This window comes from Dromiciops gliroides, chromosome 2 (genome assembly GCF_019393635.1).
Source record: "Dromiciops gliroides isolate mDroGli1 chromosome 2, mDroGli1.pri, whole genome shotgun sequence".
NCBI classification, from domain to species: Eukaryota; Metazoa; Chordata; class Mammalia; order Microbiotheria; family Microbiotheriidae; genus Dromiciops; species Dromiciops gliroides.
The window spans coordinates 99,134,713-99,157,144 of NC_057862.1; the positions used below are offsets into that span (position 1 = coordinate 99,134,713).

Below are 22,432 nucleotides of genomic sequence, written 5' to 3' on the forward strand. Positions count from 1 at the left end.
CTTTAATAAATACTTGTTGAATGGATGAATGGATGAATGAACGAATGAATGAATGATGAATGAATATGAGTCCACATTTCCCCTGCCTGTGGCCAAAATCCTTTTTTTGTTTCCCTTAGACATATGCCCTGTGAGTGTATAATGGAGGAATCTTGTTTTTAAGCCATACCAAAGGCTGCCCTGTTACCAGGAAGGGTTTGAAGTGACTGATTCTAAGTGAATAGGTGGCAGCTCTTCCTCAGGGGCTGTGATCCATGATAACAGGTAGTGGGGCTGATGAATCAAAAGAAACCTGTCAGATCAGAATAACATGGTCTGAGTGTGTCCAAATGTGGTAGCAATGGGCCACCCAGAGTTCGGCCATTCTTCCCTCCCTGTCCTTCCTATTGTGTCCTGTGGCTTCGTGTGGTTAAGCAGCTGTCACTTTTCACCCCGGAGGTGGCTACTTCTCAGAGGCTGGCAAGATGCTTCTTCTATTTTATGTGTGTATCAGTTTGTGGAGTTTGTAAAGCACCATGGGATCCTTTGCAGTGAATCGTGCTTTATAAATATAAGTTATTATTATTATTTGAAGCTTTTGATGGGAGCGGGAAGGATAATTTTAGAATAGCAGCTTAGGTGGGCCTATCTCCCCCTGGGTCAAAGAGTCCTTTCCTTTGGCAATGCTCGGGCAAAAGGCATCTCTTGTTAATCTCCCAGAAATGTGGGAAGTTGCCTTCATCGGAGACTTCTCGTCACCTGTTTGGGGCAGGTTTGGAAACCAGGATAAAATAGGCAGCCCTTTGCAGGGGATTCTTAAGAAGGGGAGGCCCGCACAGGATCTTGAACATTTGCCTCTAGCGACCGCTACCAATCATCAGAGGCAGCGAACTGAAATTGCCAGCTGGGGTACGTGGCAATGGAGAACTCGTGAACCTCTTATGAAAGAGTACTTTTTGGGGGAGGGCATGTGGGGTGTGTACAATTGGATCAAGCACAGTACACGGAAGACTGTAGAGGGAAACTGACCTTCCTGGGCAAAGAAAGCCATTGATATTTGTAAGGCAGCAGAAATAACTAAAAATCAAATGGCTTTAATGTGTGAGGATGAGGACAAAACTGAGCATACTGTGATCAAGAAGAAGAGAGCCCAGGGTTCCCATCAAAGGACCTGCGCAATGTAAAGACTCCCAGTGGCAAGGCAAAAACCTCAACAGATTAAAAAAAAAGGAGAAGAAGGAGGCAGGAAATTATTACAATATAGCAAATAGTATACAGAGGGAAGTTACCCTGGGGGAAAAGAATTGGGGGGGGGTGAAGTTCTGGATTCCTGATCCCATTTGGAACAAGCACAGTTGGACCTTCTTTAACTAAGAAGGTATTAGCTTAAGTTTTTAATTAAAAAAAGAAGTCCAAGATATGGAGAAGACTAGAAATATAGGGACATGGAGTTGTATGCTGAGGGCGGGATGTCTAGGACCAATCTGAAGTGGACTCATATTCAGAATGTAGCAAAGAGCTGCCCTGTTGAGTGTATATAAGTAGTCCTTGGGTCTTTGTGACAAAACCACTTCTCTCTAGGACTCAGTTGCTTCATCTGTAAAGTGAGAGCAGCACACTAAATCATCTCTACAATCCTGTCTAACTCTAACACAGTTGGGCTCAGCATATATTAATCACAGTTGACATCTCCATGGTGCTCCATGGTTATACAAGTCATTCCACCCACATTCTTATTTGATCATTTTGACAACCCTGTGAGATATATACTGTGAGTGGGGTTTTTTTGTCTGCACTTTCAAGATGAGGAAACTGAGGCTGAGAGATACTAAATGACTCCCCCAAGATCACTCAGCTAGTAGGAGGTGGTATTTGAACTCAGGTCTTCCTGACTCCAAGTCTAGCACTTTATCCACTTCACCATATTGTCTCTCTAATGTCATGGTGGTAAAGAGAGTCCAGGTTCAGTAAAGTGAAAACTCTTTTGCCTCCATTCTTTTCAGGAACCTCCTTGTTCAGACCATCTGAACATGAGGTATAATGTAGAATGCTGGTCATTCTCCTTCTATCTCTTGTGGACCTTAGGCCCTTGACCTGAACTGTAGCATAGCTCATTCAAATGGTTTGCCTTTCATATGCAAAGCAAACTATGGCGTGATACACATGGATTTATATGGTTATATGCCCAATACTTGGCACAATTGTTGTCACTCAGTAGATGTGAAATAAATGTTGGTCAATGGTATTGATGACAATGGCTGTAACGATACCTATCAGCCTTGGATTGGTTTGGTCATCTTAAATACATTGACCCAGCTAAAGTCTTAGGGATGGTACATAATGATAATAGTTTTTCCCATTTATCTGTGCCACCTTCTTTGATCAATGTTCTAAGCCCCCCTGGGAAATAGAAGCCACTGGCATGAACCTCATTTTTCAGGGGCAAAACTAGAGGCCCCCTCCCCACCTGGCCCACCTAGGCCTGTGACCTGCCCTACCAGACTAACAGAGCTGTCATCAACAGAGCTAGGCTAAGGATACAGCTTTTCAATCTGCTAGGCTGATGGTCTAACAACTGTCTCCTGCTGCCTCCCTTCTCTGTGGATGGATAAAGGACAGCTATCCACTGAGATCTCCATGAGACACCTTTCATGGATCCCCTCAGTTATTTTTTGGGAGAGAAAAACCTCTTTAACACATGAAGGCTCTGAAGAGTTTGATGCCTATATTGGTGATGTGGAGCTCTACCTGAAGACCTCCTGAAGGAAATGATTACAAATACCTGGGGGGTGTGTAAGTACAACTTGAAAGGGAAAGAATGAAAGGGGACACTGATAGAGGAAGATATTAAATGCATGGGGCACATACTCAACCAAGGTTTTTGACAGTATATTAAATGCAAGTGAAGGCTCTTGCCTAGATGTTGGCACCAGGGGTGGAAACTAGATTTAGGGCACCTCAGAACAAAAATGTATTATATGGCATCAAAGTCAGGCTGAATAGGTTCGCATAAAGCCAGAGGAGCTAATGAAAATACATATGCTGGGACATTAGGACCAAGATGTTGGAAAGGTTTGAAGAAGTAGTTTTTTTTGTCCCTTGAAATTTTTCATTCTAATGTTCAGATGCCACCAGGCCGGTGAGACTGTGTCAAAAGACAACATGGAGGGGTGTCATGGGTGGTGAAGCCAGACTAAGAAGTGGGAGATCTGGGTTCTCATCCTGACTACAAATTTAGCTCTGTGACCTTGGGCAAATCAATTCACATCTCTGAGCCTTAGTCTTTCTCATCTGTAAAAGGGGGAGTGTAATATTTGTGACATCTCACAAGACAGCTATTTTATGGGACAAATGTGAGACTTTTGTAAACTGCAAAGTTTTACAGATTATCAAAGAGAACTTCGAAATGCCCCCCCCCCAAGTGGGTGCTTGATGAGTATTTGCTGAATGAATGAATTCAGGAGTGAACAGATTCTCAGAATGAAGCACTGATTACTACTCTTGTCTCTGTTTAAAGATCTTGTTTAAAGTAACCACAACTCTAGTAGGAAGGTATTTAGTACTTGAAATAAATTTATGTGGCACTTAAAACAACTTACTCTCTTCTCTCTCTTCTTTCTTAACCATAGAAAACATATAAGACCTCTTGGGAACAGATCCGAGCAGCTGGCTATGACTTCAGGCTGGATGCCATCCCTTTCCAGACTGCCAGAGCCTCCCGAGAGATTGCCAGTGATGTAAGGAACCCTGGCCCAAGCTTCTTTCTCTGCATCCGCTATCCCCAACTATGAGCTTTACTGTGATTTGTAAACAGACAGCCAACACCCAGGGAAAATAGTTCCCCCTTGCTCCCTAGTTATATATTTCATAGAAAACTATTATAGAACTTAGCTGGGAGTAGTTTGGAAGATATGTAGTTTAAAAAATTACATGCATAAAAGTAAATGTCACATAAAACCAATTAACAAGGAGCTGAATAATGAACTTTTTACCCAAAAAAGACTCCTTTGAAGGGAACTCCTTGGTTTAGATCATTTAACTCTAGACTGGGGAAAGTGGTACCTTCGAGAAGAGACACATTTCTCTTCCTTCTGGAGCCATATTTAGAAAGGAGGGGAAAGGGAATAAGCATTTATTTAGTACCTACTATGTGCTAGCACTGTGCTAAGCACTTTTTAATGAATATTTTCTCTTTGGGGTTCTCACAACCACCTTACAAGGCAGGTGCTGTCATTATTCCCTTTTTACAATCGAGGAAACCAAAGTAAACAGAGCTTACCTGAAACAGAATAAACAGAGTTAAGTGACTTGCCCAGCATCACACCACTAGTAAGTGTCTGAGGCCAAATTTGAACTCAGGTCTCCTTGACTCTAGGCTCAGTGCTCCATTCTCTGAGTTATATCTATATTTATATACATAATATAAATGCATATCCATACATGTATAAATATAGATATATAGGTATCTATATCTTTATCTATATATATCTACGTATCTCTCTGTATCTATATATATATGCAGACATGTGTATATATATGTATATATATATATATATACACACACAGATATACAGGGGTGTGTGTATATATATGTATATATATATACAGAGAGATGTATATACAGATATCTGTATATCTATATGTCTATTTCTCTCCCTGTCTGTATATATCTCTATATAGCTCTATCTATCTATCTATCTATCTATCTATCTATCTATCTATCTATCTATCTATCTATCTATCTATCTATCATCTATCTATCTATCTATCTATCTATCTATCTATCTATCTATCTATCTATCTATCTATCCAACCATCCATCCATCTATCTACCTACCTATCTATCACTGTCATATAGCATAGCTATTGGGAATCCACTGAGGTGTTCTGGTCCATAAGGATGTCACCAAAGGAGACCTGAGTACCTATGAATGAAGGGTGAACTCTCCCCTTCTTCCCTCTAGTTCAGGTACAAAGAGGCCTTCCTGAGGGATCGGGGACTTCAGATTGGGTACCGCAGTGTAAATGATGACCCAAGGACAAAGCACTTCCTCACTGTGGGGAAACTCCAGAGCAACAATGAGTACAAAAGGGATTTCATCCAGAGTCGGTCACAGTTCCAGAGCCGGATGGACCAGCCTGGGTTTATCCATGCCAAGAAGAGCCAGGAGCTGGCCAGTGATGTGAACTACAGACAGCACTTGCACCAATATACCTGTGACCCAGAGCAGCTCAACCTGAAGCATGCCCAGAAGGCCCACAAACTGCAAAGTGATGTAAGTCTGCAACTACAGGCTCCTCTTGGCCCCCTTGTGCCCTTTCACTCTTTTCATAATCTCCAGAATCCAAAATTAGCAGAGGAATTCCTAACTTCATAAACTCATTCTTTTACAATGGGGCACCAGTTGAAACAGCATTGGGGTGGGCAGCCTAAGTATAGGAATGGATAGAGTGGATACCTAGCATGGACTGGCTATGAGGAAGGCTTTACCTCAGACACTAATTGTTGCATGACCCTGGCCAAGTGACAATCTCTCTAACCCTCAGTTTCAATATGTATAAATTGGAGCTAATAATAGCTACTAATTTACAACATGGTGGTTGAGGGGTTCAAATAGGCTGGTTTAGGGTCCTAAGTCTAAAGTTGAAAGGCACCTCAGAAAACATTTAGTCTAAGTTCATTTTACAGAGGACACGGGGGTTCAGGGAAGTTGAATTATTTGCTCAGTGTCACATAGGTAGTGAGTGTCTTAGGCAGGATTAGAACCCAGATCCTCTGACTCCAAGACCAAGATAAATCTCTAGGCACTACTACTATAAATGTCAGCTCTGATTATTTTTTCATGAACAATGTTATGCCATAAATGGGTGATCAACTGAATGGCTTTATTGCAGGCCTTCAAAATGTTCCAATGGATCACATTTCAACCACAGTTTATAGCTGTTTTATTAGGGTTGGTTTCCAATGTTTTAATGCTATTAATGAGAAATGACATACTTCAGGGGAGCATTATATAGTTCTATATATTTCAGTACTGGATTCTGGGCAATGTGAAACTTGAGCTGATGTGGAAACATATAGGGAAAGGATTTTTACCTGTATTTTGTGTGTCATAGACCCCTCTGGCAGATCCCTCTGATGAAGGCTGTGGACCCTTTCTCAGAGTAGCATTTTTAAATGCATAAAATGAAATAGAAAGTATTACAATGGAAAACCAAAGGTTTCTGAAGATAAAGGTAGACTTTTTTCCATACAAATTCATGGCCCCACTGAAATCTATTCACAAATCCTTTGGGGATCCATGGACCCCAGGATCAGAACACCTGATATAGACTATTAGTGTTGAGAGGTATTTGAGAGCTCATTCAGGCCAGCCACCCTCATTTTACAGAGGGAGAAATCAAGTCCCCAAGCAGGAAAGCCCATTGCCAAAGATATATGGCTAGTTAGTGGAAGAGGCAGCATTAGAACTCAGGCCTCCTGATTTCCAGCCCAGTGCCCTTTCTCACTGTCCCTATTGTAGCTTAATCCCACTGTGGAAAGAGAAAAGGAAGAATGTTATGAGGAACCTGTAGATCAGTGTGTTCTCCTTTGGATTTGAGGGGTATTTTCATACAAGATGGAGAGTCTCATCCTTTACTGGCAGAAAAAAATGCTTTTTTATACACTACCTAATAAAATCACCCCAAAGCCCAATGCTGTTTTTCTTTTTCCACTCTGCCTCCCCCAACCCCTAATCCAGGTCAAGTATAAATCTGACTTGAACTTGACAAGAGGCATTGGCTGGACTCCCCCAGGCTCCTATAAAGTGGAGATGGCTCGAAGGGCTGCAGAATTGGCCAATGCCCATGGCCCAGGATGTCAGGGTCCCCGGGTAAGTATTTTGACTCAAACAGGCCTCAGCCTGTGAGTCAGCTGTAAAACCTCAAAGTCATCTTGGTTTCCTCTTTGGTTTATTTTGAACTGTCACTCAAGAAATATGAAACCCCATGCCAATAAGGTACCTGTTTTCCTGGGTCCGAAATAATCAGGCACAGGAACCGCAGGTTCAGCCTCCCATGGGGTATCTCTCATGTTGTACTGAAGAGGAAAACCTGGACGGTACCTCATCAGTATTGAGCAAGGGCAGCCGGCATCTCAGGTCCCACTACTTGCTCATTGATGTGGATTGAAAGGGTCAGGGACTTAGCAACAGAAATGGTTTTTGTTTTGAGCTCTGGCTTCTTCAGGGGAAAGAGGAAATATCCAAATGAGGCACTGGATTGTCTCTCTCCCTTCTCTTGCCTTAAAGGTTTTGGGTTTGGTTTTTGTTCACGGGGCAGGGTGGAGGGGAAGGGTACAGAAAAAAGGGAAAAAGCAGAAGTTGTAAATGCTCCTGAGGCATCTTAGATTCTTCTTCTTAGGATGGCTTTGGATTTCACTCAAATGGGGTCATTTGATTTCCACAGGTAGGGACTGTTCCCTCTGGGGAGGAAGATAATAACCAAGGGAATGTGAACCCAGATGCTACTGAGATTCTGCACGTAAAACGGAAGAAGGCCCATCTGTTTGTAAACGAGCAGCCCCCATGCAGAGTGTTTGACAATGAAACTGGATGTAGAAGGAACACCCTTCCCCCCACCCCTCAGATTCCCCCAAAAGGCACATTTTAGATTCTTGAGGTTTGGAGAGCTGGCCTCACATGGCAGGAAGGGTCCCTATTGCCTAAGGTGCATGACGGTACCCACTACCTCCTCACCATTTTTGAAAATCAGCCTTGTTACACTAGGGTGTCTTTCTTACTTTTTTTCTTTTAGAATATTTTTGAACACAGTGTCACTGTGAAATGAAAGGTAGATCTTTATATTTTCAATTCAATGTTTTAATATCCTGTATTGAATGTTGGTTCTATCTAGTACCTCATCCATGTGTGGTGCTGAATAAAGATGGTCAAACATGACTGGAGTCACTCTTGTGCATTCCATAAGGGTCATATTGTGACCCTTCTTGGGTTGGACCTGTGCTACAGGAATGATGATTTCTAGATTATAAAGACATATGAACTGAAGAAAATAATCCTGGAGAATTTGGAGTCTCTTCCATGATTCCCTTGCAAAAAATAGGAAATGATGAGGGGGCATGGAGAGTTACCATGAAAATGCTGGCTAGTGCATCATGGCGGACAAGACAAGCACAGTATAAGTGGAAATTATTTCTGTTCAGCCCCAGTGAAACCCTTCAGATTGGCTGGTCATAGCTAGAAGGGACCTTGAAGACCACACAATCCAACTGCCCCTCCATGGTACAGACTCATCTGTACAACTGAGGTCCAGAGAAGGGAAGTGATTTGCCCAGGACCAACACAGCAAATTAATGAAAGAGTCAGAACTAGGAGCAGGTTTCTTCCTTAATCTTGATCGGTCCAATGTTCTTTCTTCCTCTCTGATTGTTTGCTTCTTGGGAGTGGACCTTCCTTGTTAGTTAGTTTTAACCAACAAGGCAATAATGTGATGAAGAGGAGGATGGAGATAAAGGTGCTAAAACTTGTGCCTTTATCAGCTACTGGCTTAGGAACTAGTGTGATCCCGACTCTTCTTGAATGGTGTTCTTGATCCAGCTGTGGTACCTGGTCACCCGAGTATAGACTCCTGGTTTCTTTCCACATTTAAAGCCCCAGCTCACAATCCCATAGAGGTAGTATTTGCCATCCCTTTCACAGGTTAAAGGGCCACCAGAATCACCCTAGAAAACAATAAGACAGTTAGCTTTGGAGTCATAACAGAATTGTTTGTGAGGGGCGAGGTCTGCCATGAAGATGATGCCAAAGGTAAGAGGAAGGGAATGAGTAGTGATTCCTCTCAGCCCTAGGAGAGGAGCAAAGAAACATTATCTCTATTTTCCCCTGGGTTCTTATCCTACTCACAGCCCATTCCCTACTTCCTTTGCCTTTGTAAAGCCGTCCTGTCTGTGAAAAGAGGGGAGAGGGATATAATGGATGGTCCAAAAACTGCACTTTAGTCATTAGTATCAATTTTCTAGAGCCTCATGCTATACACAGCATAGCAACAGGACAGGAAACATTCTTATGTAAATACAAGAAAGAGACTGGTAAAATTAGGGCTAATATAGTAAAATAGAGAGAGCACTTTGGTTGAATGTTCTACATTGTTACTTATTCATGTCTTGGGCAAAATTTCACTTCTCTGACTTTGTTTCCTTACCTCTGACCTAGAAATAAAAGTAGTTGCACAATCTATTTCAGAAAGTTAATGTGAGGAAAGTACCGTCAATTAATACATTGTCCATGGGGACATTTAACCCCCACAGTTCCCCCTCCCTCTCCAGTGAAAGGAATGAGAATTTTTTTCATCTCTTCTCTCAGACCAAGTTTGGTCATTCTATTTCATTTGATCATTCTTTTGGCTTACAGTATTGTATATATTGTTTTTCCTGGAATCAGTTCTTATGTCTTTTCATGCTTTCCTGAATTCTTCATATTTATCATTTTTTTTCCAGTTCAGTAATAGACTATTACATCCATGTAACACATTGATTTAATCATTCTCCAGTCAATGGACATCTACTTTCTTTCCAGTTCTTTACTAGCACATTAGGTATTACCATGAATAGTTGGTTAAATTATAGCATAGTTCATGCTCTCTTTGACCTTCTTGGGGTATATTCCTAGCAGTAAGTTCTCTGTGTCAAAAGGTATGGAAATTTTAGTCCCTTTTCCCCCTGAATAATTACAAATTGTTTTCCACAATAGTTGGAAGAATTCCCAGCTCTATCAACAGTATATTAGTGTACTGGCCCCTTCCTCCCACAATGAATATTTCCATCTTTTCTTTTTTTTGTCAGTTTGCTGGCTGGGTTTCCTCTCCTGTTCTATCACAGATTCTAAGATGGATACGTCATTTCCAACCCAAGGTTCCATTTTCCTCCCCAGAAGCTAATTTTCTTCGTTTACAAGAATAGGTTTAGAACAACAGTTCCATTAACTGTTTCCTTTACTTTTTTTTTTTTTTTGGTGAGGCATTTGGGGTTAAGTGACTTGCCCAGGGTCACACAGCTAGTAAGTGTTAAGTGTCTGAGGCCGGATTTGAACTCAGGTCCTCCTGACTCCAGGGCTGGTGCTCTATCCTCTGCGCCACCTAGCTGCCCCTCCTTTACTTTTTGAAGCATGCAAATATCACTAGGAGAAGCCAAGAAATTATTAGCTTCTTTGCTTTTGGAAGAAATAAAGAAATCTATAAAATATCCAGATAACTAAAGTTTCCCATTTGCATTTCTTACCTTGACTTCAGGTAAACATATTAAACAAACAAACAAACAAACAAAACCAACAAGCCCTTGTTAGATGTACTCCATCCCTACCAAGGAAATTCTCATTCCTATATTTTAGGCAATGGTTCAGAAAATCAAAATCTTGTTCTTACATATTATCTTAATGTTCAGTTCCCAAAGTTGCTTTTCTCTTCTGAAGCCCTTGCCTTCAGTTGCAATAGTGATAAAAATACCACCTGTCCTTCTAAGGTCTTCCATTTCTTGCCTAAGACTTTGTAACTCTTATCCATGCTTTCTGGTTTGTTTGTTTTTTCTGGCAGCATCCACGTGAACTACCAGAAGTGGGTGGTAACATTCATAGATCTCTACCAAGATGATAGAGAGGAAAGGCATAGAATTTTAATCTATCAGTTTACCTACAGAGGAGAAGCCTGGTTATGAGTTTGGTAGGAAAGAATATTGATGTTAATGGTCATAATGAAGTTTGTGGAATATCTGTAACTTTGAATTACCTCTTTGGTAACCTTACATGATTTTAGGATTTAGAGCTCATGGCTGGTGGCTGTGGCAAGGGCAGGGTGGTAGAGATACAGAGTTGAGAGTGAATCACATTATCCCAACACCTCCCTCTTATTCTTCTGCCCCCTCTCCCCGCTAAGAAACTGGGACCTAGAGAAGGAAAATGACTTTGTTTTTAGATGAAATCAGGTTAAAATTAGCATCCATGGAAACTTATAAAGGATAATGACAAGTCTCAAGGATTATCTGAGGAGTATAAGGGCAAGAGTTTGACTCCCAGATCCCCCTTATTGTTTTTTTACATGAGTTCCACTGACTGTTGCCCCTTCCTTGAGTTAGTCTAGTCTTATTAGTGAAACCTTATCTCTCCCTAGCCCCATTCAGGGAGTGTGGCAATTAGCCATGACTATGAACACAGATCATCCAAAGTTGGCTGCCCAGACATATGCAGAAAGTAATTTTCAGGGCATATTAGAGTCATAGAATGTTGAAAGGAAATGTGTCTTAGTAGATGGGATTCTGGGCTTGGAATTAGCAAATGCTCAGTTAAAATTCTACCTCAAATACTGTACCAAAAGAGCTTTGCAAATGTTCCATTACTATTTATATATAGTCTAATCCAACCCCTTCATTTTACATAGGAAGAAACTGTAGCTTAGGAGGACAAATGATTTGCTTATGGTCACATAATACATTAGTACCCCTCTAACTCCCAGCCCAGGGCTTGGTACAGAGACCTATGAATTTTCATGGGACTTATAATACTGATATCAACAGTGTCATTAAATATAAGCAGTATTAACTTGGTTATTCCATAGCTTGTCATTATGTTGAATCCGACATACTATTGGTCAAGTGATTCTTGAAAGTGTTCAAATGTTCTTGAAATACAAAGATTATAAATTGAAATGGCATGTTTAGCTAATAAGGATAATCACCTCAATGCAAGGTTTTATAGAATTCGCTGTATCTGTTGTTGTTCAGCTGTTTTGATCATGTCCAGCTCTACAGAACCCCATTTGGGGTTTTCTCAGCAAAGATACTGGAGTGGTAAAAAAAGGGGGGGGGCAGCTAGGTGGCGCAGTGGATAGAGCACTGGCCCTGGATTCAGGAGGACCTGAATTCAAATCCAGCCTCAGACACTTAACACTTACTAGCTGTGTGACCCTGGGCAAGTCACTTAACTTCAATTGCCTCACCCCCCCCCCCAAAAAAAGATACTGGAGTGGTTTGCCATTTCCTTCTCCATTTCAATTTACAGATGAAGAACTGAGGCAAATAGGTTTAAGTGACTTGCCCAGGGTCACACAGCTAATATGTGTCTGAGACTGGATTTGAACTCAGGTTTTCCTGACTCTAGGTATAACATTCTATACACTGCACCACCTACCTGCCCACTGTATCTACAGTAATACAAAATTTAATAAAAGCCACCTTCCCTCTCATCCCTCCCTACCAAATTAGATGAATGAAATGTGACATACTTGGCAGGTGTCAGTCCCTCGTCTCCCTGCACAGATCATAGTGTCATCAATCAAGTTATTATATTGGTTTGGAGCATTACAATGAGATTTGGAGATCAGTTGGACTTTAGCATCCAGCAGATGACGAGATGCTCTTCCTACATGAGAAAAAAAGACAAATATCATTCTCAGTGAAACACAGAGAATCTTACTACTATCAGGATTATTGGGAGAAGTCACAAAATTTAGGTAAGAAAGGGGACAGCTAGGTGGAGCAGTGGATAGAGTACCGGCCCTGGATTCAGGAGGACCTGAGTTCAAATCTGGCCTCAGACACTGACACTAGCTGTGTGACCCTGGGCAAATCACTTAACCTATATTACCCCACCAAAAAAGAAAAAAATTGAGGTAAGAAAGGAGAATTTTCCAAGAAGCAGGAAGACTTCTGGAGGCTATTTGTTACACATGTTCTTAATCTAAATCAATATGTTAATACTTCAAGAATCTGTTATTTTAGTGGTCAGGTAACTCCCTCAGAAGTAAGACAGTAAGCAAACCCTCTATTGCTTAGTAGATAAATCTTAGGGAATTCATTGCCTGGGGGTTCAGAGAGGGCTTGTCCAAACCCATACAGCTAATAAATGTCAGGGGCAGAATTTGAATTCAGGTCTTCCTGACTTCTATTCATGAAACTAGACTGTCTCTCCTCAAGATAAATAGCTCCTCTCAGCACCTACCCCCTCAAATAAGTCAGATTAACAACTTTCCAAAGTCCTAATTTTCCTACTGTTAGAGTATGGAAACCAATTCACATTTTCATTGGCTTGTATCATCAGTCTCTGGATACAAAATGCCAAATAATCATTGTTGAGACCAATCATATTCAGAAAGATGAATTGGAAAGAATGCTAAATTTGAAATCAGAAGACTTGGGTTCAAAACCTCACTCTGCCATCTGTGTGACTTTGAGCAAATCATTTAACCTCTCTAGGCTTCAATTTTTTCATCTATAAAATGAGAGAACTAGACTAGATGATCCTTAAGGGCTCTTCTTTAAAAGAAAAAAAATCTTTAAAAAAGCCAATGAAAAAATTTTTTTTCATTTAACAAAAATTTATTCTCTTCCCCTCCCCCCAAATCCGAGGTCAGGGGGAAAGAAAACCAGAACTCTTGTGATAAATATACTTAGTCAAGCAAAATAAAATCTGGCATTGGTCACATCCAAAAATATATGTCTCATTGTATACTGAGTTCAACATCTGTCAGGAGGTAGATAGCATGTTTCATCACTGGTCCTCTGGAATTGTGGTTAGCTATTGCATTAATCAGAATTCTTAAGTCTTTACAATGTTGTTGTTATGTATAAATTAGTCTCTAGGTTCTGTTCACTTCACTCTGCATCAAGTCATACAAGTCTTCCCAAATTTCTCTGAAACCATCCTTTTAATTATTTTTATAGCATATTAGTATTCCATTTCATTAATATTCTATAATCTGTTCAGCTATTCCCAATTCATGGAGATCCACTAGGTTTCCCCATCTTTTTGGGGGTGAGGTGGGGCAATGAGGTTTAAGTGACTTGCCCAGGGTTACACAGCTAGTAAGTGTCAAGTGTCTGCGGCCAGATTTGAACTCAGGTACTCCTGAATCCAAGGCTGGTGCTTTATCCACTACACTACCTAGCTGCCCCCTCCACTAGGTTTCCAGTTTTTTGTCACCACCCTCCCTCTTTCTTTGCCCCCCTCCAAAACAACTGTTCTAAGGTTATTTTTTTTTGTGGGGTTTTTTGTACATACAGGTTCTTTTCTTTTTTCTTTGATCTTCTTGGGCTTTGAATACCATTAATAAACAAAGAGTTGGGTCAGAGGGCATGCACAAATTAGTATCTTTGGGGGCATGAATCCAAATTGCTTTTCAGAATGTTTGAAGCATTTCACAACTTTTAACAGTACATTAATGTGCCTGTTTTACCATAGATTCTCCAACATTTGTCTTTTTCTTAAGGTTACCAAGAAAATATCTATAAAGAACTTTGTAAAACTCAAAGCTCTATATAAAGATTGTTTACTATTGTTACTATTATTATTATTAATTTAAAATTTATGATGAGGGTCAAATAAGTTTGTGTCCCTATAGAAGTACTTCATATTTCAACTATATTATAATAAAAGCTCATTTAGACAGGGCATCGCACAGCTGAAAGGGACCTTGGAAATCATCTAACTTATTAGGTTGTGAGCTCCTTGAGAAAGGGACTCTTTTTGCCTGGAACATTTGTTGTTCTTCAGTAGTTTCAGCTGTATCTGACTCTTCATGATGCCATTTGGAGTTTTCTTGGGAGAAATACTGAAGTTGTTTGCCATTTCCTTCTCTGTTTCATTTTACAGATGATGAAACTGAGATAAACAGGGTTAAGTAACTTGTCCAGGATCACACAGCTAGTAAGTGTCTGAGGCCAGATTTGAACTCATGAATACAAGTTTTCCTGATTCTAAGCCCAGTGCTCTATTCACCATACCACCTAGCTGCCCCATCTGAAATACGGTAGTCACTTAATAACTGTTCTTTGATTAATTCACTAGTGCAGGGACATTCATTTTATTTTTTTTTAATAGTGGGGCCATATGATCAAAAATTTAAATGCATATGGGCTGTGTGAGCTTAATTATATACTTAATTACATTCAGCTTCAATTCTAATTATTAATTGATCTAAGTCTGCTAGCATGGCAGGCAGATTAGGCCCTATTGAATCACTCACTCTTGCATACCAACTAATAAGACACCAATTTATTTTGCTAAAATTTTCAGGTAGCTTATAACCCAGTGTTGGTTGGGCTACATTTTATATACCCAGGATTTAGTTTAATCCCTTCATTTTTATAGATGAGGAAACTGACATTCAGAGAGGTCTGAATGATTAGCCCAAAGTAACACACAAGATTGTACATCTCCTGATTCTAAGGAAGGGGGAAGAAAGGAAGGAAATGAGTATTTATTAAGCACCTGGTATGTGCCAGGCACTACACTGAGTGCTTTACAAATATTATTTCATTTGATCCTTGCAATAACACCCTGGGAATTAGGTACTATGATTAGCCTTATTTTATAGTTAAGGAAACTGAGGCAGTCATAAGTTAAGTGACTGACCCAGAGTCCCACAACTAGTAAGTTTCTGAGACTGAATTTGATTTCAGGTTTTCTTGACTCTAATTCCATCATCCACTATTCCACTTATCTAACTTTAGGCTAATTTTTTTTCACCCATTATACTGCGACGACGTTTAACCAGCCTCTGGTAAACTAGAATTTTATATTACCCATTCATTCTTTCATTCAAAGAATATTTATTGAGCACCCATTATGTTTAAGGTAGTGTGCTGGGAGTTGTGGAGGATAGAAGTTAAAATAGCACAGTCTCTTGCCACATAGTGGTTGGAGGTTTACATAACAGATGTTTTCTGTTTTCCACTTTTAGAAAAAAGTTAAACAACATTAACACAGGGAGATACCAGGCCTTCTAGCACATTCTTGGGTGAGTACAGACCTAATTCAGTAACCTATACCTTCCACCTCCACAAAATTTCAGAATAACAGAATTTCAAACATAGATGTAACTTCAGACACCATCTGGTCAAGTCTGTGACCTGGCAGAGAATTCCCTTTATAAAAATATCCAACGAGTGGCGATCCAGCCTTTGTCTAAAGACCCCTAGTAAGTGGGAACCCATTCCTTCCCTGATCTTACTTTTGCATAGTTTTAAATGGTATGAAGACAACTAGGTGGTACAGTGTAGCCAGACCTGGAGTCAGGAAGACTCATCTTTGTGCATTCAAATCTGGCCTTAGACACTTACTAGCTGTGTGACCCTGGGCAAGAAACTTAACCCTGTTTGTCTCAATTTCCTCATCTATGAAAATGCACTGGAGAAGGAAATGGCAAAGCAGTCTGGTACCTTTGCCAAGAAAACCCCAAATGGCGTGATGAAGAGTTGGACACTACTGAAGCAACTGAACAAGAACAACAACAAAAAATGTTAGGAAGTTTTCTCTTACATTGAGCTAAAATCTGGTTCTCTGCAACTTATAGCCCTGAATTGTAATAGAGCAGGAAAGTTTTTTTTTTTAATTGAGAAATACTTATGAAACAAAAACAGTTTTCTGGTTAGCCTGGAATTAATCATAAAGTCACTTAAAGAGAACTCCCTTTTGGTCAATCATGGTGGTTAACCTGCAAATTATACATATGTTTTATTGTTATTCCTTGATCCACTTAAACCTGTTTCCACTTCAGTTAAATAATGAGGAGATGGAGGGGAAAAGGAGGGACAGGAAATCAATTTTCACTACATTCCTAAAATAAAAGCTATGCTTGAAAACAATCCAATTTTTAGTTCTTGTCAAATAATTGAAATAATACTCCAGACCCCTTTATTTGGGAAAACAGATGACCCACAGTATCATGAGAACCATGTCCTCATTTTTAAACATTGACAAAAGCTGGGCAGAAGAGAGAAACAGCTTGTTTGGAAAGTAGTAACCTCTTTGAGTATCAATATTTTCATTTCAATTTTAGAAGGAGGGATTCTGTCTGCAAGGCCTGGGATTTTGTCCCTGAGAAGACCTGTTTAATTGAACTGGGGGCACATGGATACAATACAGCAGGGAGAAACAGTGTTTATTCATTGAAGGTCTTACCGATTGATGTAACTCCCCATCCAGAAATGTAGCATTCTGTCTGAGAAGGAAATGATGCCTCAGATATGCACGCCGTCTTTACATATTTAGATTCCAGAGCACAGTGGCCATTCACAGGCTTTAATTTGAGCAAAGCTAGACAATGAAGAAAGGAAGAAATGATGAGTTGCCATGGAATCTTGTTAATCAGAGATTTATCAATTTCAGCCTGGGAAGGGGGAAGAGAAGTGGGTAGAAATATCTGAATTTTATTGTCTGCATCTGCCTATAGTTGGTCCTTTTCTAAGAAGCACAGAATTGCTTCATTTATACTTTTGGTGATGACTTCTGAGGAATAACAGGGACATAATGACAACTAACATTGATACACTGTTTTATAATATAAAATAGAGACACTATCTCATTTGATTCTTATGACTCATATTGTCATACAATTTTATAGTTGAAGAAAATAACACTCAGAGAGGCTAAATGATGATCAGACAGGATTTTAACCTAGGGCTCTCCTGTTTCTAAGTACAATAACATTTCTGCAATTACACTCAGCAGGTGTGTAGTCATAAAGATCAGGAAAACCCTTATTTAACAGATGACTGAATATACAGTTTGATAAGTCTAGAAGATATAATGCTTCCCATATATTTTCTCTACCTATCTGGTCGAGGCCTGAAATATCTCAGTGCTGGTGTAATTTGTTTTGCCATTTCTGTTAAAATTTAAATCTACCTGGGAAACACTGTAAATTGTTATCAGCCGTTACCACCTTAGCATAAGTTAGTTTCAGATCACCTGAGGCCTAAAGTTCCAGAGTGTTCCAGAGCACAGAACTGAGAGTCCATGCCCAAAGACAAATTTTACTCTGCAATCATTTAAATGGTAGGTGGGAAGACTGGTTGCACCCTACTATTCTCTCAGTGTAAGCCAATTTTAAAATTTACCTCTAATACAATCACACCCATCTTTAATGCTCCGACACTCCCTTCTTCTGTAACTGGTACCTGAGTGAGCTCCCAACCTTCCCTCTAGAATGATGTGAGGTTTGAGGTTGGCACCTCAGGGCAGTTAAAAACCTGAACTAGCTTTAACAACAGCAGGTGCTCCGGTACCGTTGGGAAAGTTCTGCTTCATTTTCTTCCTCCCCTCAACCCCCCCCCTCCCCTGCATCAGATTAACTCAAGACTGGAACAGGCACCCATGAGAGGGTAGGGTCTGCCTTTGGGGATGGTGACCAGTGAATAAGAACACCATAACACTCCTTGTCATTTTGGATAAAGCAGAACAAATGCGTGGATGGGTGGTGATCTGCATCTCCCAGGGGTTGATCCTCACTGGGTTTCCTCACTGGGAGTTGCTTAAAACAATGGAATCATAGGCTCATCCCCTCACCCCCCCAAAAAAAAACCCCTTAAGAATCTCAACATCATTTTATAAAGTTTCCCTAAAAGCTAAAAAGCATTAGAATAAATGTGGAATAGAAATTTATAGGCTTCACAATTCCTAAGAGGTTTCTAGAATCTTCCAGATCCAAGCACCCAGGAAAACACCCCCCCCCCCAGGAATTGTGAGTCACATGACCCCCAATAGAAGATACTTGCCAATATCATTATAGGGAATTTCACTGTCATCTTGATAATCTGGATGGGCAAATATCTTCTCCACCCTAAATGTCTGCTCATGGGATTCAGACTTCATCAGGTCTTGTTCACCAAGAACAACCCTTACTTCTTTGGCTTTTAACCTAGAAGAACAAAATTAGGGAGAGGATAGGTTAAAACAGACATCCTGACATTTGTTCTTTGGAAAACCCAGACAGCGTTGGGCAGATTGTTCAGTAGGTCCACTATAGTGTTATATGTTGGAATTTTATACTAATGGACTCCCAGAAATATTTATGGGCAATAGACTACTTCTTCCTCTTAATTCCACTGATATTACCAGCAGACAGAGTTGTCAGGCCAGGTGTCAAAACTTTAGTTAATATGCTTCATCTTCAAGCACCATCCCTGGATTCAGGAGGATCTGAGTTCAAATCTGACCCCAGACACTTGATACTTACTAGCTGTGTGACCCTTTCTTGGCAAGTCATTTAACCATCATTGCCCCGCATAAATAAATAAATATATGCTTCATTTTCAGTTAGTCTGATATTCATTAACAACTCAGTTAATCAGTGATAGATTCTACCTTCCTAATATCTCTCATATATGCCCTCTTCTCTTCTCTATCACTTCCACAACTCAGATCCAGGCCCTCATTACTTGGGGTTATACTACTTCAACAGCTTGTTAGTTGGCTGGCCACAAACCTCTCCCCACTCTACTCTATCCTCCATTCAACTGTCAAAATGATCTTTCTAAAGCACAGGTCTGCCATCTCCCCCTCCCCCATCCAATTCAATAAATTCCAGTAGCTCCCTATCCTTGCAGGATCAAATATAAAATCCTCTGGTTAGCCTTCAAAGCCCTTCCTGACCTCGTCCTATCCTACCTTCCCAGTGTTCTAACACCTTACTCTTCCCCCTTTTACTTCTCACCCACATCCCCACATGTACTGCAATCCAGTGACCTGGGTCTCTGCTGTCTCTTACATCTCTCTACCCCAGGCATTTTCATTGGCCTTCCTCCATGCCTGGACTTTTCTCCCTTCTCATCTCTGCATCCTTCCATACCTCCCTTCATTCAAGTTCCAATTCAATTTGATCTCTATAAGAAGCCTTTTCAAATCCCTCCTGAATGGTAATGCCTGTCCTTTGTAAACGATCTCCAATTTATTCTGTCTAAATTTTGTTTGTATTTGTCTCACTCATAAGGTTGTGAGCTCTTTGAGATTAGGGGTGGTGGTGGTGGTGGTGGTTGTTGTTTTGATTTTCTTTGTATCCCTAGTACTTAGCACAGTGCCTGCCATATAGTAGATGCTAGTGCTTATTAATACACTGATAGGGAACCTAGGTCCAGTGAAAAACACTAAACTGTGCTTTTCCCTTGCCTTACAAAGCCAGGTACACTGCATTCTCAGAGTGTCACAGAAAGACTCAATATCATTGAATCTTTTGAGTGTTTGCCACACCACTTTAGGATGTTGGAATTTGGGGATGGATTGCAGCCCTGGTCATAAAGTCCAGTCCTTTCATTCTAGAGGTTGAATTGCCGCCCAGGGTTACACAGGGAATAAGTGGCAAAAGCAGGATTCAGACTGTTCTTTTACTCTGTATCCTATGCTATCTGAGTTGGAGGATTTTCTGGCTAGAGTTTGTGTATTCCTGAGTGGAGCAATGCCATTCCTAACTAGCCAAAGTTGTCTTTGGTTGCCATCCTCCCCATCTATCCCTTTACTTCCTCCTAGTTTCCGGCCCCCCTAGCCTTCTCCTTTTTCCTGTGAGCCACACTTCAGAGCCTTCTCTTTCTTTCCTGGCTCCCCCTCCATTATTAAAATTTGCTATCACCTTTAGAGATTTACAAGGTAAGGGCTAATTAATTTGATAAAAGAACCCCCCCCAACAGATGATACACAGAGATAACACATGTGTAATTAATAATGGAGACTTCCAGCAAAGAGCTAGAAGGGCCACCACCAAATTTTACTACCCTGGAAACTAACTGTATATGGATAGGACAGACTAGCACTGAGGTGGGGATGGTTTCCTTTTAGGAAAGGGAAATCTCCCTTTTGAGGAAGGTTTTTATAATGTCTTGGCTCAAGTATGTAATGTGAAAGGATTTGATGTATGGCACAGGGACTGATTAGTTTAGGAGCTCTGGTTAAAATAATGACAGCATATGGAGATCTAGATGCTTTTCTCCAATAGCTTTAGAAGATCTCATTCTTAAGTTGTGCATCCTTGTGGCTACTAAGGATTCTGTCCAGCAAAATGGAACAAAAGAAGGTAACTAATGACAATATGTTATTTTTTTTAAACATCAAGAAAAGCCAATATACTTTAATAAGGATTTTTTTTTTTTGCTGGAGAAGAAATCTATCTGTGTAAAGAAGCCATAAATCTATTGCCTAATGATAACATTTCCATAGCATTTTGTGGGTAACAAAACACCTTCCTTACAACACTATGAGGTACAAAGCACAAGCAAGCATCATTTTCCCCATTTTGCACATGAGAAAGCTAAGGCTCATAGAAATTAAGTTGCTTGCTCGTGATCACACAGCAGGAAAGAGTCAAGGCCCCAGATCCCTTCTCTGGGTATGACCACTCCCACATCTTGAACTTACATTACACAATGTGCAGCAGTGAGAACCCAACAGGGCTCAATCAGTGTGCCTCCACACAAGTGTCCACTGGGCGTTGAGACAGTGAGTGGCAGAGACACTTGGAGAGATGCCTGCCAGGGGTGTTTGCCTGGAGTACTCTTGAAACCCCCATAGATCCTTTTGATTTTTTCATCTGTTTCTGGCAACCCACAGGTGCTAAACTCCAGATTTGAAGTGGTGATCTCAGTAGGCCTCCATGGGAACCTAGAGTCATCTGCAGTAACAGACCAAAACCAGAATCTTAATAACATCACAATCACTTGCCTCTATCAGCCCCATCTTTTTTTTTCCTCCAAGAACTCAAAGAAGGAAAATTAACCAATATGGATCCACTCTGGGGCACCAATCCTGGAGCGATTTTTATGATCTAGTTGATTTAGTACAATCTCTTCATTACTTAGATGATGAAATTTAGACCAGGAAATTAAAATGTCCAAGATCACACAACTGTTCAGTGGAAGAAATAGGACTAGAAAACTTACATTGGGACTCAAAAGAAGAAGCTTTACAATTTTGAAAGTGCATTATATACATTATCTTATTTGATCCCAAGAGTAGCCTCAAGAAGTGTGCAGGGCACAGGTATCACCTACATTTTAAATGAGGAAACTTAGGGTCAGAGAGATAACGTAGTTAATAATAATAGTTAGCATTGATATAAACCTTTTTAGAACTTTTCAAATGTTGCTCAGTCATTGTAAGACTGTGACCCTGTTTGGTTTTCTTGGCAAAGATACTGGATTGGTTTGCATTTCTTCTCTAGCTCATTTTGCAGATGAGGAACTGAGTTAAAGAAGGTTAAGTGACTTGCCCAGGTTCATACAGCTTGAAAATCTATGAAGCTGGATTTGAACTCAGGTCTTTCTGATTCCAGGCCAGGCGGTTTCTCTACTGAAATATCTAGTTATGTTATTCTCAAGATAAACCTGAGAGATAGGTGCTATTATTATCTCCATTTTTATAAATAAGTAAACTGAGTCTTACAGAAGTTAAGGGACTTTCCTAGGGTCATATAGCTAATAAGCATCAGAGACTGGATTTGAACTCAAATAGTCAAGGTTCACTGCTTTAATCACTGAACCACTTAACTAGAAAGCGGTGAAATATGAGCTCCAGCTTAGGGTTTCTGGCCTCTTTTCCTTCTACTCCACAGAATCACATGATAGACAGCTTTAGCATTGGAAAGAATCTTGGAGACCGTGGATTCCAAAGCCAACTCTAACCACCTTGAGACCATTAAATTT

The 22,432-nt window shown here is 40.3% G+C and overlaps 2 protein-coding genes across 5 annotated transcripts in view; one reads left to right on the forward strand and one right to left on the reverse strand.

Moving 5' to 3' along the window:
• LOC122740626 (nebulin related anchoring protein) overlaps nt 1-7,688 on the forward strand; it is an 84,298-nt gene extending 76,610 nt beyond the window's left edge. For all 3 annotated transcript variants that reach the window (XM_043983068.1, XM_043983066.1, XM_043983067.1), the window contains 4 exons: nt 3,609-3,716; nt 4,944-5,255; nt 6,723-6,854; nt 7,429-7,688. In XM_043983068.1, the coding sequence (XP_043839003.1) occupies nt 3,609-3,716; nt 4,944-5,255; nt 6,723-6,854; nt 7,429-7,632 (756 nt within the window). In that variant the 3' untranslated portion in view covers nt 7,633-7,688. The remainder of the gene's footprint in view (nt 1-3,608; nt 3,717-4,943; nt 5,256-6,722; nt 6,855-7,428) is intronic.
• Nucleotides 7,689-7,825: 137 nt separating this feature from the next.
• The window catches only part of HABP2 (hyaluronan binding protein 2), a 59,048-nt gene continuing 44,441 nt past the window's right edge, over nt 7,826-22,432 (reverse strand). For both annotated transcript variants that reach the window (XM_043983071.1, XM_043983069.1), the window contains 5 exons: nt 21,150-21,402; nt 18,521-18,663; nt 16,926-17,060; nt 12,250-12,386; nt 7,826-8,701 (listed from right to left, as the gene is read on the reverse strand). In XM_043983071.1, the coding sequence (XP_043839006.1) occupies nt 8,534-8,701; nt 12,250-12,386; nt 16,926-17,060; nt 18,521-18,663; nt 21,150-21,402 (836 nt within the window). In that variant the 3' untranslated portion in view covers nt 7,826-8,533. The remainder of the gene's footprint in view (nt 8,702-12,249; nt 12,387-16,925; nt 17,061-18,520; nt 18,664-21,149; nt 21,403-22,432) is intronic.